Source organism: Lichenostomus cassidix, chromosome 7, assembly GCF_008360975.1.
Source record: "Lichenostomus cassidix isolate B80296 chromosome 7, HeHo_3.0, whole genome shotgun sequence".
Classification (NCBI taxonomy): domain Eukaryota; kingdom Metazoa; phylum Chordata; class Aves; order Passeriformes; family Meliphagidae; genus Lichenostomus; species Lichenostomus cassidix.
In genome coordinates, this window is record NC_139488.1 from 1,996,611 (window position 1) to 2,017,227 (window position 20,617).

The 20,617-nt window shown below is 41.7% G+C and overlaps 1 protein-coding gene across 4 annotated transcripts in view; it reads left to right on the top strand.

The window, feature by feature from the left end:
* Positions 1-20,617, top strand: part of SPAG16 (sperm associated antigen 16) — a 368,224-nt gene that overhangs the window by 157,968 nt on the left and 189,639 nt on the right. For 3 of the 4 annotated variants that reach the window (XM_085065720.1, XM_085065718.1, XM_085065722.1), the window contains one exon: positions 20,359-20,502. The exons of the other annotated variant lie outside the window; for it this stretch is intronic. In XM_085065720.1, the coding sequence (XP_084921846.1) occupies positions 20,359-20,502 (144 nt within the window). The remainder of the gene's footprint in view (positions 1-20,358; positions 20,503-20,617) is intronic. 4 annotated transcript variants of the gene reach the window in all.

Genomic DNA, 20,617 nt, shown 5'->3' on the forward strand with positions numbered 1-20,617 from the left:
AGTTATTAGAAGCTTTGTGTTTCTGGAAGGTAACAGTTCTTGAATTGATGGAGCTTTCCTTCTATGAATACTGGCATCAGAACACTTCTAAAACAAGTGAAGTGGCTTCTGGTTGGCAATGAAGTGACAACTGGATTCTCAGAATTCTCATTTTAGTTAGCAGAAAACTTGCAGAAATGTTCTGGTTTAGTCTTAGTACTGTTTTTCCAGATAAGGCATGAATGATATGATTATCTTTCACAAAAGATGGTAAACAGCCTCAGCCCCAGCACTAACCATGCAAGTGCCACTTGTCACTTGATGCCAGCTGGACTTGATGCTGCTGATCTCACCCCTTGAACTCAGCAGCACCCCTGGACCATGTAATTTTTCATCCTGCTTTACAGACCGTAGCTCTCACTTTTGGCTGTACAAATACATGAGGTTTGCCCTGACCTACAGAGGCTCAGATAAAAAAACTGATTGTCTCTTACTGTAAAAGCTTGGGTTGACACTGAATTTATAAACTCCTCCCTCTCTGAGTGTGGAAACACGTGGAGGTTCTCAAACCTTGCTTTGTCTATGGGAACCATAGCAGCAGCTTTCTAGGAATTGCCTGGCACTTGAAGGTTCAGAATGAAAGGTGTGTGCTCCCTGTAAAACATGGGTTGCACTTTTGTGGAGCTGTGCTGCCCCTTAGGGATCCTTACAGGAAATTCTGCCTCTTGGAATACCAGGGAATATAGGTGCCATTTCCAACAGAATTCCGTAGGTTCCCTGGGGGTCTTACCCCTTTAGCAGGAGACTCCTCATCCTGGCCACGTGAAGTGCTGCTGGATCCTCTGCCATTGATGCATGCAGGGAAGAATACTTCTGGAAGCCTGACAGTGGTGTGGATTTGACCTGCAGCTTTGCACTCGGCAGGTGGATTGGGGGAATGAGCTGACACAGCTCTGCTGCTGACTGCTGGGGAATGGAAATGGAAATGGGGAGCTTTTACCTTTTGGAGGAGGTGTCAGAAAGCAGCACAAAGTACACTTGGAAGTACTTGTGTTACTATTTTGTTTAAACTGTCTATTAGACATGGTCCTTGTGGGTGGATATGTCAGAACTGAAACATTTAAAAATGTGTAACAGTATGCTCACAACACATAGAGCTGATTTGGAAAGGTGGTGCCTTGACTCAGCAGTGTTTATCCTAATGTTTGGGAGAAGAGCAGCAGATCCTATGGAAGTGTAATGTGAAATCAAACACTGTTACCCCTCCATGGCAGTCAGCTGAGCTTCTTGATTTGCTGTCACTGACATTCTCTGCCTACCCTGCTAGAGATGAATCACCCCAAACCTTATTTCTCTTGCCTTCCTGACCTGATTTCTGTACCTGATACCACTTGTTCCTCTCCACTGAACCTTGCATCCCCTCCCATTTGTTCCCATCTACTGCTTTCATTGCTCTCAGGATTCTTCTAAGGACAGAAAAAACTGGTGCAGCCAGACCTTTCATATAGGGATTTTTTTCCCCTCTCATGTTTTCAATCCATCCTACGCAGTACTGTGCTTACAATAGAATAACTTATCCATTGTCTTGCCCTACTTCTGTGTTTTTATAGTATTTAAATATTTGCAGGTATAAGTACATAAGAGAGAAACTGTAGGGAAATTCCATTAACATTTTCCAAAATGTAATTTGTTTCCTATTAACCTAGGGGAAGAAATTAATGAAAATTTACTGTGTTAAGCTGAGAAATAAGTTTTCTGGAAATTAAGCATTTGAGGTTTTTTATACATTTATTGAATATTTAGGACACCAGCCCACAGCTCTAGGCACTGGGGAATAGTTTGAAAACACAAATTTCTGTGTTTTAGATGTCTCCTGTCCAACTTGCAATTGAATTTTTTTTTTAAAGTTTACAAATTAACAAGAAATTGGAAACCCCATGTGTCTGTTCTCTCCTGCCATAGATAGCCACATGCAGCCTGGCACTGGAAGCCCCCAGGCACTGACCAGAAGGACCTGGGACTAACTGGTGTGATGTTCTCCAGTCAGCCCTCTCCAGTGTGGCAGATTTGCTGTGACACCACAGGTTTCTTACCCTGCACAGTTCTGCTACCATCCTCTTCCTCGTCTCCAGCCTGCAGGGAATCCTCTCCCAGCATGTCATGTGTAGTCAAACTGTTTCCTCTAAGCAGTATTGAGTGAGTTGGTGTGTCAGGATCTCTGTGACACCTTTGTCAAGCCCTGCCTTAAGTGTGTCAGTGATCAGGTATCAGGAATCAATAAAAGATGAGGAAAAATGCCCCAGAGGCCTTCTAAGGGCTGGAAATTATCCACATGGCTGTATGCACCTTGCTGAAAGCAAACATTCCTTGCAGAATTCAAAACTTCCCATTTCTTTCTCTTTTTCTCTGACAGAAACATGTCTATTTCAAGAGTATTCACATATTTAGAATTATGAGATTCTAACAAGCTGCACTATATGCACAACTACGCATTTTTTCCTTCTTTCCCCTGAAGGACATGTCAGACCAAGTGTAGAGCTGAGACAAAAGGAGAGCAGCTCTTTGGGGTTGCTGAGGCTGGTGTTGGTGGGCTGAACTGAACTGTGCTGTGTTTTGCCTGAATTCAGTAAAGGCTTGCTAGAAAATAGATCATTCCTTGTGTGTATATGGTGTGTATATATGCATGTGCATAGCAGATCATTTAATCAGACTTATGAGCTGTTACAGCAGTGTCAGAGCACAGCACACAGAGCCCTGTTGCATCTTTCATTCTGAGGTCTTTCCCTCTTGGGCTCGTTTATCACCCATGTCAATTGCTGTGAAACACGATTCCATCTTTCCAATGTTTTTCTGTTAGGCCTACCTTTTCCTCAATTCTTTCTTGTAAAAAAAAAGCTGTCACAGTTTTGTTTATTTGAAAAAATGCCCTTTTCACATTCCTTATCTTACAGAGACTCTGTGCTTGAGCATCTGTCAGTGTGTCCTTTCTGCATTGATTGCACACGGATTTCATTCTGGATTTGAAATGCACTTTGTCTTCTCTACCCCGATGTGTGTGTTGTAGCTGCTACTTCTGCATCATTGAAAAAAGAGTGTTTTACCACTCTTAGTCTCACCCTTTGGGGTATGGTGCAGAAAACTAAGTCTCCAGCATTTCTTCCAGGTTTAGCCATTGGGACATGGGAAAATAGGAAAAACGTGTGATCTATACAGCAAAATGGCAGAGGGAAACAGCAGCATTTTTTATTCATAGGATTCTTTATGCTGAACCTTTTCACTTCAAAGGGAATTGTAAACCAACCAACCAACCCCTTCATCATTTGATCATTTATCATTTGATAATTTGAAGGCAAACAGCAGAAAAGACCTGGCTTGCAAAACTGCATTAGGAGGCTTTTTAGAATCTCTGACAACCAATCCAAGGTAAAAATATAAAATATTTCACTACTGATTTCTTTGCACATCTGAAAAGGAGAAAAAATACAAACATTTTGGAACTTGATTTTTGTTATATGTGTTACACATTTCTGCTTCACTCTTCCCCAGGAAGCATGATCTGGAAGCCCTCAGGGAGGAGAAAAATGAAGATCAATAGACAAAAGTTACTGAGACAGAGGTGTGTTAACAGCAATGGCAGCACAGGCTGCACCTCTAGTTCATTCTCTCTGCCCTCTCTTCTGCCCCTGCCTAGTAAGTGTGGTAGGCAGGTGGGCAACCTGTGTGTTACCAACTCCCTGGCTGCTTTTGGGAGGTGTGGGAATAGTGCTGAGTTTAGTAGGCAAATCCTGCCATCTGGTGATTGCTCATGCACCTCTGGGGTTGTTGCTGGGGTGGAATTTGGCCATTTGAAAAGGAATCTCCTACGTTGCTTTACTTGTGCTCCTTTTTCCAGTGATAGGACCTTCTTTGTACACTGCCCTGCTGTTACTGCTTTGCTTTTGGACACATCCTGGAGGGAGTTGACAAAGGCACCTCATGCCTCAGGGCAGCCTCAATGCCTGCAAAGACATGGAGGAGCCTCAGAATGAGCCCTGCTGGCTCCTTACAGCTCATCCTTTGCTCCCAGTGACTATCTGTGGTGTCTGTGAAGTGCAGCCCTCCAGTTCACAGCCTTGGAGCCTCATTACAGTGAAAACTTGCTGCCCCCAGCTCAGCCCTGCCCTCCCTGCTTCCTCTTTCTCTCTACACACCAACAGGGTTTTTCTCTTCTGTGCCCGCCCAAATGCCACTCCTGGTGACACTTCCAGTGTCCCTCCTGCTGTGGCCACCTCTCCTTGCCCTCAGCCAGCTTTCTTGGACTGCACTGGCATGGGCACTCCTCTACAGCTGCTCCTGGCTGGCAGGAATGTTTGATCCAGGGTAGGATTCCTACTGAATGCACCACATCAAATCGATACTAATTTTTCCTGTGCAGTGGTGAGTAAGGACCCCTTAAGCCAACCAGGCTTTCACCACTGCTTCTGCACTAGTATTCCTTGTCCTCCTTGTGTCTCCCTGCCCTTGTGGAGCTGTGGAAGTCTGAGTGAAGCCCAGAGTGCCAGCAGGCCTGGCTCATGTCTCCAGTGCCCCTGGAAGTGCTCAGTGTGCTCAGCTGCACTCATTTGTTCTGTGTGGTTTGGGGAGCAGGGAGCAGGAAGCTCAGGCAAGCTGGAATCACTTTCCTTGAACCCCAGGATGACTTTTACATCTCTCAGGCAAATTAGGCTGCTTAATTAAACATCAGGCATGGTGGAACAAAATGGCAAAAATGATCCTGACTTTTCCCTGTGGAGTGAAGCAAACCAGGTGCCTGTGCTTGGGAAAGACTTGGAGTCCCAAACTCACCTGCACGTGCCCCAGGCCACAGCCAGCTGCAGGCTCTGCTCTGCACATGGACAGGGAAGGAAGGGATTCTGTGCTGGGCACTCAGAGCCACAGAGCTGTAATGGCTATTGCAGATAAATGCTTCAAGGGGAAGAGTTTTACTAATTGTCATCTTCCTAGTATACATAAGTTGTGGCAGAATATTTGGCTAAATCATGCTGGCTGAATCAATAGAATTAATTTCAACTTCCTTCCTTCAAAGATGTGTTATGTCATTGCTTTTCTTAGAAAACTGATTTTCTCCATTATTTTTCTGTATAGCTGATGGGATGGCACTGGATTTTGGGTCTGACTTACAACATATTTTGAGAAGAATTAAAATATGGTTCCTTTGCTTAGTGACCAGAGGTTGTTAGCAGGTATTAAAGGAAAAGACAGACATGTCCAGTGTGTCCTTTGAGTCAAATGTAGGCATAAAATTTTCTAAGAGCTAAAAACCTTAGCAAAATTTTAGAAAGTGTTTTAATAAGAGTTAAAAGTTGAAGGTAATAGAAAGCTGTCTCAAAAACATAGAGGGGAATGGGTCAATAAACTTGCTTGAATCCTGTAGAATGAGCTATGTCACCAGCATGTGACAGGAAAGTTTGGTGAATTGATTATACTCAGGGGGTAAAGTTTGCACTGTTTCTCATGAGGTGGCTCCTCAACTTCCTTGAAATTCAACTTTTTATTCGCTGTAATGGATAAAGAAAAAGGAAGATGGTTCTTTTCAGAAACAAAAGTAAGAAAATGACATTTAAAATTGTAATGTCCCTTAGGGAAGAGGTATCTGTGCTGTATTGTTCAGAGGGATATGTCTCAGCATGGTTTCCAGTTTTCAGCTCTGTAATAATTCTCTTGAGGTTCTTATGGCCTCTAAACAAGGTCATTACATAGTTTGGGGAAAAACAGGAAAGATGGTCTTCTGTTGCTGTCTCTGGCTATTAGTATTATGAAAAATGCATTTATATAGCTTGTGTGCGATATGGATATCAACAAAGAGATTTCAGATTTTAAGTAGTGTGTCTCTGAGAAATTCTGGGCAAATTCCCTGCCACACCTGGGCTAGTGGGGCACTCCTGTTGGTGCTCCCTGAGCTGTAACTGTTGGAACTTCTGTACTCCTAGTGATTGCCTGCTTTTTTTTTTTTTTTGCTTTTTTTTTTTTTTTTTTGCTGGTGGTTAGCTAATTAATAATTTGTGTTAGTTACGGTGAGGGGATCTATGGAGAAGTGAATTAATACTTGGTTTATGTTAAAGAGCGACATGATTGATGTGCTAATTACGCAGATACTTGTTCTCAAAATTCTACTTTATTATATAGAAATATGAAGGCCAGCTGCAATAGCAAGCTCTGCTAATATATAAACACACACAATAACAAGGGCAAGATGAATGATTGTCCAGGTTCATAAAATGTCTCTTTTTTTCTTCACTGAGTACAACTCAGCCAAGCCCTGGAATATCTTCTCCCTGGATAAGAGGGAGCTGGGAATGGGGGCTCCTGAGTGCTGGGGTTACATCAGCTGCTCTCTGCACAAGTGGCATAAGTACCCAAGGCAGTAGTTAAGCTGAAGGATGTAATTAATCCTGCTGACACCAAAATAAATTGGTGTAGTTTGATGCTCAGCTCTGCTTTGTGGGGTAATTGTGAGCATGAAGTTATGCACATAACTTAAGCTTTTGACTTCTTTACAGTCAGAACTTACAGCACAATTCAGGATCATATTTTAAAGCAGCACAGTGACACTCCATTTCTGTATCCCTCTCAATTAGCCATGTTCTTCCATATTTGCTCGTATTTGGAATGCTTGGATTTGTAGGACGAGCCCAAATTCCTCCATTCAGGTTGTTATATGTGCAGGATTAGGTATTAAATAGAGCATTACAAGGCTCTGCTGTTTTATACTCATGTACACATGTAATATCTGCATTATTCATTATTTTTAAGAGAGATTTTAGGTGGGGTTTAACAGACTGACATATTTTGGTACAGCTGCCTTCTGCATTTTCTTACTTGCAAAGCCTTAATGGCCAGAGTGCATTTATTTGTACAGATTTGCAGGGGTAAAATAAACTAGAGCAGATATATTTCAGAAGCTTTAAAAACAGTTTAAAGTAGATGTTTCTATAAATCCCTGTTTTATTGCTGGAAGTGCAGCTATTTCATGGAATAGGACATGGGGTATTGTTTCCTTTTTCCCTGCTGGAAGACACACACAGCTGATCAGTGGCATTTACAGAGGGAGAGTCAAGCACATTAAGCAACTGTTTGCACAGTGCTATATGCTGAAATACTAAGTCAGTCCAAATTCCCATGAACTTTAATGGTATTTTTTTTTCTTCTGAGCAATTCTCTGTACAAGCCTCATTAAATGAAGAAAGGATTTCTATTGATTACGTTAACTTTAACACCTGACTGGGAGGATTCAAGCGTGAACACTGCGAAACTCTATCCCTGCTACATGCCAAGGAAAATAATGTGCTGGGATGGGGAGAAATCTCTTGATGGTAAAGGAATCCCAAACAGCCTCTTGCTGGCCACCTCAGAGCTGGAATCAGAGGAAGGTTAGGCTTGGAGGGGACCTTACAGATCATTAGTAAATGAGGCTGATGGATAAAAATGAGTGTGCTGGAGAGGAGCTGCTCCAGGGCAGGTGCTGCATGTTAAAGGTGTGGCTCTGTGACTACACAGCACTAGGACAATTGGTTCTTTTTTCAAGCCATGAAATTTTGCAAAACTGAGCCCTGGACTTGCTCTGGATGCTCCTTTGTATGTTTTTGGTGTGGCCTGTGGAACAAAGGAGTTCAACATGTCCTTTCTGGCATTAGGAATTCCAAGGAGAGCTCAGGCGCCTCTTCCCACACTTTGTTCTCCCAAGCAGGAGAACCTTGGTACTCCATGGACAGCCCCAGACTCTGCTTCAGCTCTCTGGGGACCTTTTGGCTGTACAATTGTCACTTTAAGATACAGAGTTTTACCTGCTCATGCTGAGGTTGCTGCTGCCTTTTTAACTCCACATGGTAGGGGAAGACGCAAGGCTCTACAGCTTTATAGAGTGGCTCCCCTAAAACTCTGGGTTTCTGTCCAGTGGACATTATTATTTGTGATTTAAAAAAAACCAAAACAACAACAAACAACCCAAAACCATAGATTTTATTTTTTAATTAGAAAACAGTACATATTAAATTTGGAGTTAATGTGATGTGAAGTATTCTGCCAAATTGGAGTAATTGATGGTAATAAGAATAGTCCATTTAATGGTGATTTCAATTCCTGTGTTTCTGCATCTGTAACATTAGAGCAGAATCTTGTCTGTTTTTCACTTTAAGCAATCGACTTTAGAGTGCTTACATAGTAAGCATTATTTAGTGTTTTTAGGATTACCCTAAACTAATCTAAGTTGTGCCTCATTAGTTTTCCTACTCCGTGGAATAAAAAAATTACCAGCATTGGTCTTTAAAGTGCATTTTTTCCTTCTACAATTACCATACTGATGATTGTTTTTCCTATGACAAATAGACTATGGAGCTCTGTTGCACTCTCTACTTCTGAGCAGTTCTTAAATTTACAGTACTAGTGAGCTGTGATAGGCATGGTGGGGGGTTTGTCTGCAGTGTATATTGGTCAAATGTAAATGGTGTTATGCAGATGTTAAAATTAGAATGTGTGAGAGAGCCACGTGCAACTACACTTGATCAGCTATTTTGGTAAAGCTGATTAAGGATTGGCTTTTAGGTTGCTGGGTTTTAGTTAGTACAAAGGACTTATTTTTAGTGGCACAAAATATTCCGATATTTTGAGTTTAGAGGAACTTGAGCTTGCACTTAAAGAGAAAAAACCCCAACAAACAATTTGTATGGTTTTTCTGGTGATATTATACAGATGTCACATGCAGAGGTACTGCTGGAAAGTCCATAGGTTTGTCATCACCTGTACAGGCAATCAGTGAGCATCTCAACATTTCATCCGGAGATTTTCACCTCTGCTGCAGCTGCAGCTGTTGGCAACCTTCCACCCCCAGCATGCCAGATCCTGGTCACTGAATAGGAACTGCCTTGGGAGAGACATGCAGCAATGCAGATGTGCTTGTCCTCAAAAGGAAACTCAGACTTGAGATTGTGCTTTGCTCCTCTGCTTCATCAGAAGGAAATCTGGCAGCTCTGTCCAGGAGGCTTTGCTGACTGACTGGTGCAAGCTGGGGTGCTGCAGTTCATCCTTCTCTTCCTCAAAGACATCATTAGCTTTTTGCAGAATAGATGGCATAAAAACAACATTTCCTGGAAGTCTAGTCTCTCTCATCTCTCCTCACTCATAGTTCTCTGGCATCTTAAATGATACATTAATGCTTAAATGTGTAAAAAAATTACGTTACTCTGTGGATTTTTGGCTGTATTTGGTGAGATTCTCGGAGGTCCTTTGCAAACCAAAGTTTAGGAATCTGGGCTTTTTCTCTTTCATAAACAGTCACTTGAGGCACACATGACAACAGTAGGACACAAAGTGGTGGTGGCAAAATGTAACTGAGATGTTTTCAGCTTGAGTTTCAGGATATGAGAACACTACATCTGTCTGTAAATAGGCTCTGTGTTTCTTTCCATGGGAGTCATGACTTGGAGTCCCACAGCAACTTTGTCCCACTTTTTCCTGCTCTGGAAGCAGGACTGTATTTTGCTCTAAAAGTATATATTCATTGAGACTGATCTTTATCCTTTGCTATGTTTTTCTTTACAGCCCAGTGTGAAGTGAATGAAGAATAATTTGGCAGCAGGATAAATGGCAGCCCTTGAGGTTGATATTGCTGCAGCTTCTCAGTAGTGTGCGTGGTTCTGTGGTTTCCATAAATGCTTTTTTTTCAGGAGTTTTTACGTTCAGCACAGACACCACCATTGAACAAAATGGTCATGTGAAGGGTTGGAAAGTCTTCTTGGTACTGTGTGATAGTGTGCTCAAGGAGGTTTATGAAGCTCTGCCTGGGGAGGTTTGGGCTGGATGTTAGGAAAAGGTGGGTGCTGTGGCACTGCCCAGGCTCCCCAGGGAATGGTCACAGCCCCAGGGCTGCCAGAGCTCCAGGAGAGTTTGGACAGCACTCCCAGGGGTGCACAGGGTGGGATTGATGGGGTGTCCTGGGCAGAGGTTGGACTCTATGACCCTGGTGGGTCCCAACTCCTAATACTCTATGGTTCTTGGCTGCCAGCAGCTTAATAGGCTAAATCCATGGCACAGCAGAATATTGAAATTATTGGGACCATCCTAAGATGTAGAACCTCTTTGGAACATGAATCTGGGGGCTGTAAATGGCAGGAGGTGGTGCCATGGACAGCAGATGGTGGAAATGCTACCAAAAGTGGAAAATGGAAATCTGGAATCCCATCATTTTCATTTGGATATGACTCGGGAAAAGGCGTTTTATTCCAAATATGCTTTGAGTTAAAAACTTGTAGCTTTCATGACTTTGAGTCTTCAGGGGTTTATTTTGTAGATATCAGTAAGACATGAAAAATATTACATTTTAAACAGAATGAAGACACTTTTCAGGTAACTCCTTTCAAATAATTCCTGCAACTTGACTGTAAGGCTCCCATATGTATCAGAGAGACTCACGAGTACCAGCAGTCATTTTTAATATGTATGTGTTTTTATTATTCCAGACTCTTCTGTCAGTCTTCTTTAATGCATCTTTATAAAGGCTAGAACCATCTTACTTAAGCATTTCCAGGGGCTGCTAAGTTACAGTTGTTGTGTCTAGGAAGAGGGAAAGAAATATGTGGCAGTTAGGAGACTCAACCATGATCATTGTTCTGTGTGTGGTCAACATTCATTACAAGGAATATTTTCAGGGCTTTGTCAAAATGTAAATCTCTAAGTAACTACACTCTGACTATGTTTTCAGCTTTTTTTTTTCCCTCTGGATGTGTCCCCCAAAATGAGTTTCTTGTTTCTTCTATTCCTTTTTTTTTTTTTTTTTTGCTGTGCATGCTGGAAGTTGAAGGGAATTCTGAGACCTATTTCTAGTTTTCATAAAGTTATGTGGATCTGGACCTCTCTAAGGTTGTTTTTCCAGTATTGAAGAGCTTTGCTTTCTTCTTTCTTCCCTGTAATGCCAATGGAGAACAAATGGAGAGGGAAGATGGGAAGAGAATTTGCCAGATATGCCAAATACTGTGTAGCAAACATTCTAGAAATGATACAGTCTCCCAGGGCTGCTTGGCTTTGCCCAGTAGGGTAATATTTTTCTGAGACTGATTGTACATAATTCTGTAGCAAAGCCAGGAACTGCAAACAAAAAATGACTTGATTCTCCTAAAACATCATTGCTTTGTTCAAGTCTCACCAAATATTCAGAAATTCTTAACCTCTTACTGCCTGTGAAGATGAATCCATAGGAGTCTTAAAGAATGATATGGTAGAATATGGAACAGTCAGGCTGTAATTCTCTAAGCCAGTGTTTTCTAGGGATTTTTTTCTCTGATGTAGTAACCAGAGTGTGATGTGCAGCTGGCCTGATTTTAAAGTAAAATTCTACAAAAATAAACCAGGATCATTAACTATCACTGTGATTTAGCAAAGGAAATGGTGGCTTTTCTTGTACTTAGAGTATAAAATGTATTGTGTTCTGTTCTAAAGGGTAAGTTTTAGTACTAACCACTGTAGTGGCTTGGGCCAGGAACCTCTTGGTTGAACTCCACAGCCTTGTGCTTCAGTTTGGGAATTTGCTTAGGAAATCAGTTCCGTTCTGTGTTTTCATTAGCAGTGAGGAGGATGGAATACAGAGTAGCTTATAAAGTATGCAGATGACACCAAGCTGTGAGGATCTGAAAATGCTTTTCTGTATCAGATCAGAATTCAAAATAAACTTGGCAAATTGCAGATGTGGTCTGAAATCAGCAAGATGAACTCGAATTAAGTGAAGTGCCACAAAATATATTTAGGAAAAAGAATTTAGATACACAACTACAAGATAGGCAATACCTGTTCAGAAGAAAAACAGGTAACAAGGTCTACAGTACATTGCTGTTGCAAACTAAGGAAATGTAATGTTCTGGAATGTGTAAAGAGAGATGATGTGTCTGTAATGTTGGGTAATTACTCCAAATTAGAGCTGGTGAGGTGTGAATTGACACTCTGTCTCCATGTTTGGTTATGAATTTTAAAAAACCTCTGGAAAACTGCATTACTTAGAGAATTGAGTTTGCCTAAGTTAAGATAATGTTAGTAACAACCATGTAATATATAAAGATTTTCAGACAAAAGGGAGAGGGAAATTTTCTCCATATTCCTGAGTGAAGAATTCAGGGAAGTTTGTGCTATTTGCACTCACAGTGATGACGGTTGGGCTTTACAAAAACTTTTTGAAGCTTAAACCCCAGAAAAAGCCACCTAGACCTGTTGTAGAACCTACTTTTCAAGGAGAAGGTATACAAATCTGTGCTAGGTGTAACTTCCTCAGCCCAAGGAGGACAAGATGATGCCTTTCAGCACGTGTGTCTGTAACTCTGCGCAGGAAATGAGAGTAGAATAAATAGCCTGAAGAACTTTTCTCTTGAAATGTCCAGGAAGAGTGGAATGGCCACTTTTAGTGGGAAAAGCTGCCCACTCCTTGGGACAAACAAGCTACTCAGCACAGCCCTGTGGGGCTGCAGCTACAGCTTGGGATTATGGGACTGGAGAATTTCTGAACCCAAAATCCATTTCCCTCTCATACACATGTACCTGCTTATGGAGATCATCAGAGAAAAAATGTGATTCATAGCTACTGACTTTGCCTCTTAGTCCTAACTGTGAAGAAACTATTTATATATGTAACTTTCTTCCCACAAGAGTTTCCATTAATTCTGTTGATGGAAGCATTTTTCAGCATTACGATAGTGAAATAAAGCACAGAGCATTAAACCCTTCTCTGCCTCCAAAAGTAAGAAAGAAACACTGGCAGGAAACTGACCTTGAAAAGGTAATGTTTTGGTTTCTTATTAATTTAGAAATCTGAGTTAGTTTGATGCTCTAATTGCAAATTATGTTTTTAAATATTTTCCTTTATCAACCTTGATCATTTAACAGAATTTACCAACTGGCAAGTTTCAAGCACTTTTTCTTCCAAACTCTTTTATACCACAACACTGCTCCTAATCATCTGTGAAAAAGCTGCCATGCAACAGAAGGCTGGGAATTGCTAACAGTAATGATGGAAACTAATTCAAACCAGGCCACAGGTAGAAGTTTTTGTGAAAGCAATCTGCATCTTTTCAAGCTGGTCAGGCTAGAATAGCCTTTTAGGAAAGCAGTTTCTTTCATTCCAAAGGAAGCCCAGCCTTTATCTCTGTACCAACAAATACCTAATGCACAGAGCAAAAAAGGAGGCACCAGTGATGTATTGAGCAGGGAAAGTTTTAGGTGAATTTGCCTATGTTGCCTTTCCCTTTGCTTCTCTACCCCTGAAGTGGTTCCCAAGCAGAGGAGCAGTGTGAAAAGCCAGGGGCACTTCCTCTGCCCTGCTTGCCCGTGGTGTGACCCTGGTTTTCAGTGTCCCTCCCCTGCTGCTCTGCAGAGCTGTCCTGAGAGCTGCCGTCCCCTCCGCAGTTGGCTTCCAGAGCTGCAGCTCCCAGCTAATCTCGTTACAGTGCTATTTTGGACGCTGTGATTTAATACTCCTGTGGGGCTGCCTGCCCCTAAAAGAAGTGATGTAGCATATTTCATAAAGGGGTAGTAAAAGGTGAGTGACAGGCAGTGTGAATCATGGCATAAATCATCTCAGGCACCAAAGTGCAGCTTTCACTCCAGAGGGAAGGTATTAGGAAAGGATGTCGATGTTTTAACTTTTTAATTGCATCTGCTTGTTTGTTGCTACTCTCATTCTTTTTGCTTCTGGCTTAATTATTTCTCCCTAAAGTATGCTGCTTACCTAATAAGTTGACTAAGCTTGAAAAATTGATTCAAATACATATTAAATAAGAGCTTGTAAGCTCCAGTCACAGCGGGCAACTCCTGAGTTTGTTGGTTTCTTTAATAGCACCCTCAGCCTTATCAAAAATATGCCAGCTATTCTGTCTCTTGTTCTGTTCACAGCTTTGTCAGCATCTAAACTTTATGACCATTTAAATAAATTTAAAAATCAAGCTACCCCCTAGATTTTGCACTGAAAATAAACAGTGGTTCTCTGTGTGGAGGAAGGTGATTTGTTCCTTACCTGCTGTTCTGGTTTAAAGTAGGTTAGAAAGGAGCTGTTTCCGTAATGTGTAACAGCTGATGCTGTAGACCAAGGGATTTTTTTTTTTCCTTTGACCAGCAGTAATTATCATCAACCCTGTAAGCACAATAAAGGATTGAATAAGTAAAGATTCTCTAAGAAGTGATTTAGGTTCATGTCTGTTGTTATTTACAGGCATAAATAAAGCCTTCTGGATAAAAGGCTTAATGTTAGGTTGCAGAGGTTCACAGTACACAAGACTATAATGACATAAACAATTTGCATGTTATTACACAGGTTCTAGAAAAATCCTTTTGCCCTGATCTGATTAAGGACTCTGTTTTGAACAGGATTATGGATGTTTTTAAGTTAATATGCTGTGAAATCAGCAGGACTTCTGGTACTGCATAATTCAGGTATATGCATGTGTCTTCAAAGGATGAGACCTCTGAAAACACATGCAGATCAACAGGATAGTTTTGAATTTTTTTCAGATTTGATCCAGGGCCAAACTTTGTTGTTAAGAGGAAAATTATTTTAAATTGGCACAGCATGTACACAGTCAGATCTAATGCAGTAAAACCTGTGTAGGTCAAAACACTCAGTTAAAACAAATTAATGCATTTTGATAATTGCACATGTAGTAGATAAACAGCAAGTGATCAGAGAACACCACAAAATGTTTGTTCTGAATTTATCACAACTGTGTTTGTATCAGTGACTTACAGTGCTGTGTTCAGGTCAATTGTTTGTGGAGTTGTATGGAGTGTCCTCTTCCTGAAGTCGTTTCTTTTTGAGAGGAGAGCTGGGTTTGCTGAGTTAGAAAGTGTGTGAATTTATTCCACTTCACAGAAATAAATATGTTTGCTGCTGCTCTGCAGCTGGGAGTGCAGATTCTGTATGCATGGGGACTCGAATAAGTACATAAACTCCACCATGAATTAGGAAGTTGCTTGGCCTCTAGAGATAGAGTTCAGGTCTCTGGAAGACTGTTTTCTCATTATTTTCTAGGGTGTACTAAGGTCTGCTGGGCAGTCAAGAAGGTAAACTTCAGGTAGGTTGAAATTCTAGCAAGTTTTCTCCCTCCCAAATCCTGAGTCATAGGAGCTTGGGAAGCAGCCAGGAATTTCAGCAGACAGGACAGAGATTTTTAAGCATTGCCGTGACTGAGATCTATCACTGACTTCCAGACAGGCATTTACATAAATGAAACAAAAGATAGGAGCTTTGTGCTCTGACTATTTTCCCCTTCTTATGTTCTTTTGTGTTTTTTTTTTTGTTTTCCTTTATCCTTTATTTGTCTGTTTTAGCTCTTATTTTCTCTATTGAAAGCATTTTTCCACTCTTCCATTTTGTCAGGAAAAGATAAATTTTAAGACCTTGAACAGAAATGCAAGCTATTCAGTTATGCTACAGTTGCATAATAAAACCCTGAATTAAATGTCAGGGTTATAATTATTACTGAAGAATGCTGTCAGGTGAAACCAGGTAACTCAAGCCAAGATAAAAAAGGTGCTAGAAATGACTATATTAGAGAGATGATGCTCAAAGAAGGCACCTTAGGATGAGTTGTAGCAGGCAAAATGATTGATTAGGCTGTTCTGATGTGTTTAGTTTGAATTTATTAGCAGGTTAATCTTGGCTGAGGGCATTTGCCTGACAGTTTTTCCCCTTTCTTTGGGCTGTTTGCCCCGAGGTCTCTTATGTGGCTGAGGAGCTCCGTGGGTCTGTGAGGGCAGCAGCCTTGCAATGCTGCTGTTTGCCTGGGTTTTCCTGTCCTCAGCCACGGGGGAATAAGGGATGTGGGTAAGGAGGGAAAGAAGGGATGTGCTGCAGCAAAGGGGTGACCTCGGTGTTTGCTGTCACTCCCTGTCTGCGCTGGAAGTGAGGGAGTTTCCCTGATTGCAGCTGCTGCCCCTCAGTCCAGTGTGAGGGGAAAACGGGCTTCCCTTGATGGGATTGTGCTGTGTGGGCCCTGCTCTTTGACTTGGGGTGCATTTAATGTTGGCCCTGTGGCATTAAACACACCATCTCCAGGATGGTATGGCGCAGACACTTTATTCTAAAAATCCAGAGTTCTTAAACTGTTAGTTTGTTATGTGTTTCCATACTTGTGAGGTACAACAAATGTGCTTAACCAACCCACAGACCAGGATAGGAACAGCATCAGGTGTGACCAACCACAGCCCCACAGTGTGAGCACTTACTGCTTCTAATGACTGTTTTACAATGATGGAACTTGTTTTTCACCTCTAGTTTAGCTGAGTCAGTCCCAGAATGCTTTCACACCCAGCAGCTGCTCCTGGGCCCAGGCTGGATGGCACTGGGTGTGTGACACCTCAAAGGGGTTGGGAGCACCTTGGTGACAACTCAGAGGTGGAAAAACCTGGTTAGGTTGTGCAGTTCACCCATATTGCCACAGGAGCTGTTCCTAATGCTTTGGTTAATTTGTCCTTTGTCTCAGCACAATTGGCTCATGTCCAGCTAGATCAGGCCTGGAATAAAATTTCGGCTTTTACAGACTGTAGATTTTTACGGTGCAGTCCAGCAATAGAACTAAGTATATGCATATGAACAATATCACTGATTTCAGTAGGGCTGTTGCTGGCCTTGTATTTATATATATTAGGTCTTGTCTGAGGCTGTAACCAGTATCCATCCCCTGGAATTCAGGATATGTCACGTCCTTGCCTCCAAAATCCTCCCTGATGGCAGAGAAAGAAATATCAACAATTTCCCAACAGTTTCCACTATAAAACTGAGGTTTTCAGCCAGTTGTAACTTCACCCAAATGTAATTGCTCAGCCTAAAATTGCCTGTGCTAGGTATGGTGAGCAAGGTTGATTTTTTTGTGTAAGAAAATGTTGGCTAAAATGTTTCTGTCACTAGGAAAAATGCATTTGGGGTTTTGTTTTAATCTGGGAGGAACTCTGCTGCTCTCATATTTTGGAGCAAGAAATGCAGCAGAAGAGTTTTCTGCTCTGAAAGCAGCTACTGGCATTAACAACAAACCTCTTTGCCAGTACCCAGGAATGCAAATAAATTTGATCAAATGATGAAGTTCTAAAAATTATGTATCACAAGCAATATTCATTACAATGCTGTATGAGAAACTGGCAGCTGAATGCTGTCTATATTGAGAACATAATTTTCTGTATAACTCCTATATATGAAACCATAGAAAACTGTATTTTTGTCCTTGTTTCTGCCACAGAGCAACTGGGTAAGGCTAAATAAGTCACTTAAGAGTACTAACTTCGTCATTAATTTTGCAGTTTTTCATTCTCTGAATGCCTGATTTTGAGACAATTTGCTTAGGTTTTTATTTCACATACCAGCATTGTCAGTTTTGTGTGTGGAATGACCAAGTCCATTTTCCCAGCCCCGATGGGATCCATGTAGCTGGGTGATACCTGAGGGTGTGCTGGGAGCTCACAGAGCAGGCTGATCATGGCACATTGCTTCCAGTGCTTCAGAAACCCTTCCCATGCCAGGGAGCTTTCCTCCACATGGATCTGAGATCTGCCCTCTCTCAAGTTAATGGTTGTATTAAACACCCAGCTGAGGCTCCCCAGGCAGCTTTGGGTGCAGAACCTTTTCACCTGAAGGCTGGTTTTGTGTGTTTGGAGTGGTCAAGTGTAGAACATGCTGAGACTGAAAGTATTTTGCATCTGAAGATACTGTATTTTTATTTATGGCTCAGTCAAAATAAATTAAAATAATCGATGATTGTTTTGAAAGCAAATTACTAGGAGTACTATATATCTACCATGGCAAGTGCTGAAGAGATGAGAATGTCTTATAATGCCAGAGTGAGTTGTGTAAACAAGAGTATTTATATACTCAACAGCAGCAAATCTCCGAGAGGGTTTTTTTGTTGGGTTTGTTTTTTTTCTTGGCTGAGTTTCCACTGATCCCACTTTATCCCAAAGGAGGAGGAGGAGAAAACTAATGTTCCTATCACACATGTTCCATTATTGATTTCCATTCCAATCCACCCAAAGTCTTCTGTGCTGGAAATAATTAGACCCTGTGAACAGAGATGAAGCAAAAATCTATACAATGCTGGATTGCCAGAAATGAAGACAAGGGTGCCTAATTAATGTTGCATATAGAATGCCTTTTGGATGAATGGGCTTCCCTTTCTCAGAAGCAGCTCAACAGCAGTCGTGTCACAAATTTGCTGTTAATTAAATGGTGTTCACTGTGTGCCTGTAAAAATGGCATGGAGGAAGAAAAACATTGGACAGCAGCAGCGTTTTACAAAAGCTCTGCAATTAAAAGGAAGGACTGTGAAAAACAAATTACCAGCCTTCGTGCAAATGGCAAGATATTTTCTTCCGTATGAAATTCACTTTATGGATTTTCTCAAAGCTCCACAGGAATGGCTGGTCACCGCAGAAGTTGGACTGGAAGTGTGTTGGGAGGGTTGAGGGTAGGCAAAATGCTCCTGGGAGCTGAGGCAAGAGGGATGAGAGCAGAGCTGCAGCCTGGCCAGGGCGTATGGGCTGTTCAGGAAAGAGTCAGGGTCTAGAGGAAGCCACCAGGTTAAATCTTCTCTGCATGCAAGGTGAACTGAAGGTGATCTAAGGCTGTGTAATGCACCTTGGGAAGTGAGAAGGTAGATCTTTAGGAAGAATTTAAGAGATGATGGAAAGTGTTCCCAACAGCCCCCACTAAGAGCAGAAATATCCAGAGGGAAAAACTGGAGGGGATCTGAAGGAGGTTAAGGGAAAAATGTCAGCTGTATGGCTGTGCAGATAGCAGCAGTGGGGCTGTTGGTGCTTCAGAGGTCTCCATAGTAGAGGGATTCTGGGACAGCTCTTCTTGTCCTGTAATTTGCAGGCCACTAGTGCCTTCTCTCAGCCTTTAATTCTCTCCTTTTATCTCTATTCCCCCCTTGCTCTTCTAGGTATCTGTTGTGGCCAATCTAAGTGATACAACTGCTCTCTGTGCACCTCTGGAGAATTTAAAGAGCATCATTCCCTCCTTCTCTTTTTTCCTATAAATGCAAAGGAAGTTTATCCTCTTTAGGAAAAGATAGAAAACATTTTTTTGAAGAAACTAGAGAATGACTAAATCCCAGGCTCCTCGCTCGAGCAGATGGATTCATCTGATGAGTCTGAGGGAATCTTCCTAGACTGCACATTAAACTGCAAGAATAGGTGTTTTCTGATGAAATTCTAGTTGACATAAATATATTTTTAGCATGCATTTGATAGAGGGAATTATTTTTCCCAGTGTAATAGATGCTGTGGTTCTGGTTTAGGAATTTTATGAAATAATTTGAGTGCAGGAGAAAGGCACTAATAAAAAAAGAGCTTTTTATGACAGTATGCCTTCCAAGTCCTCTCTTTTCTTCCCATTTGGGTGCTTAGCATTGTCTCTCTCTCTCCTCTCATTCTGCTTTAATAAGCGTTTTTCTCTCTGTGCTGTCAGCTCTGATGCACAGCTAAAATAGGTGCACACACAGGTTGTGATTCCTCTCCCCATTATTGCATTTTGATTCTGAACTCCAGATTTAATCTCTCTAAATAATCCACTCCCGGGACCAAAGTCGACTAGTAGAACTTCTTGATGTTCAACAAATAGTAAGGCATTACAATGATTTAAATCAAATAACCAAATCCATATAAAATACACTACTTGTTATCTTTTCAACAGATTGATTTTCTTCCCTGGATCCATTTTAAGCTGCACTGCAGTTGCTAAATCAAAAATAAACTGAGTTTTCGGGATGGGGTGTGTTAAGTGTATGATTTCCATTACATCGCAGCGTGCCACATATTAAAAAATGAAAACATGGAACACATTTGAGTACAGAATTGAAATGGATTTTCTGACCTAGGCCCAGTGAATGGGCTCCAAAGTGCTGGCAATGACTTTAGCTCCTGGGCTGTAATTGTCATGGGAGTTATTTCTCAGTGGTAGGAAATTTCACACCTGTGGGCACAAGTGGGGACAGGCCAACACTGGTGCTTTTTGAAATTATTTCCAGTAAGTGGGAAAGTTCATCACGTTGGTGCAGCTTGTTAACCTGTTGTATGTTCATTAGAACATAACCTAACAAAATATTTCAAAGCATTTTTTGAGTGTTAACTGGAACTTCAAGAGAGTGTGAAAACAATTCTGGTTTCACAGGAATCAGTCCTGCTCTGTTTTCTTCAGTAGCAGCAGAAGCTTATCTCCACAGCATGGATTTTGAATTCTCATGAGCTTAGAAAGCATCACTGCTTGCTCAGTCCATCCAGAATCAAACTCCTGGGCTGTTGCCCTGAGTTAAATGGATCTCATATATCTCACATAAAACGGCACTGGTACAGAACATGACTTGCCTTTGTCTCCTCCTGCAGCTTGGCTTTGCACCCCCGGAAGAACATCGTGCTCACCGGCAGCGATGACCGCACGTGGAAGACGTGGGGCTTCCCTGATGGGAACATCCTCCTCACGGGACAAGGGCACACAGATTGGCTCTCAGGCTGCTGCTTCAGGCCCAGGTCAGTGCCCAGAGTCCCTGACTAGTCCCTCTGGGAGCATTCAGTGCCCTGCTTTGCAGCCTCTCTGATCTCTGTTCCCCACACTCCATGCTGAGCTCCCAAACACATAGATAAA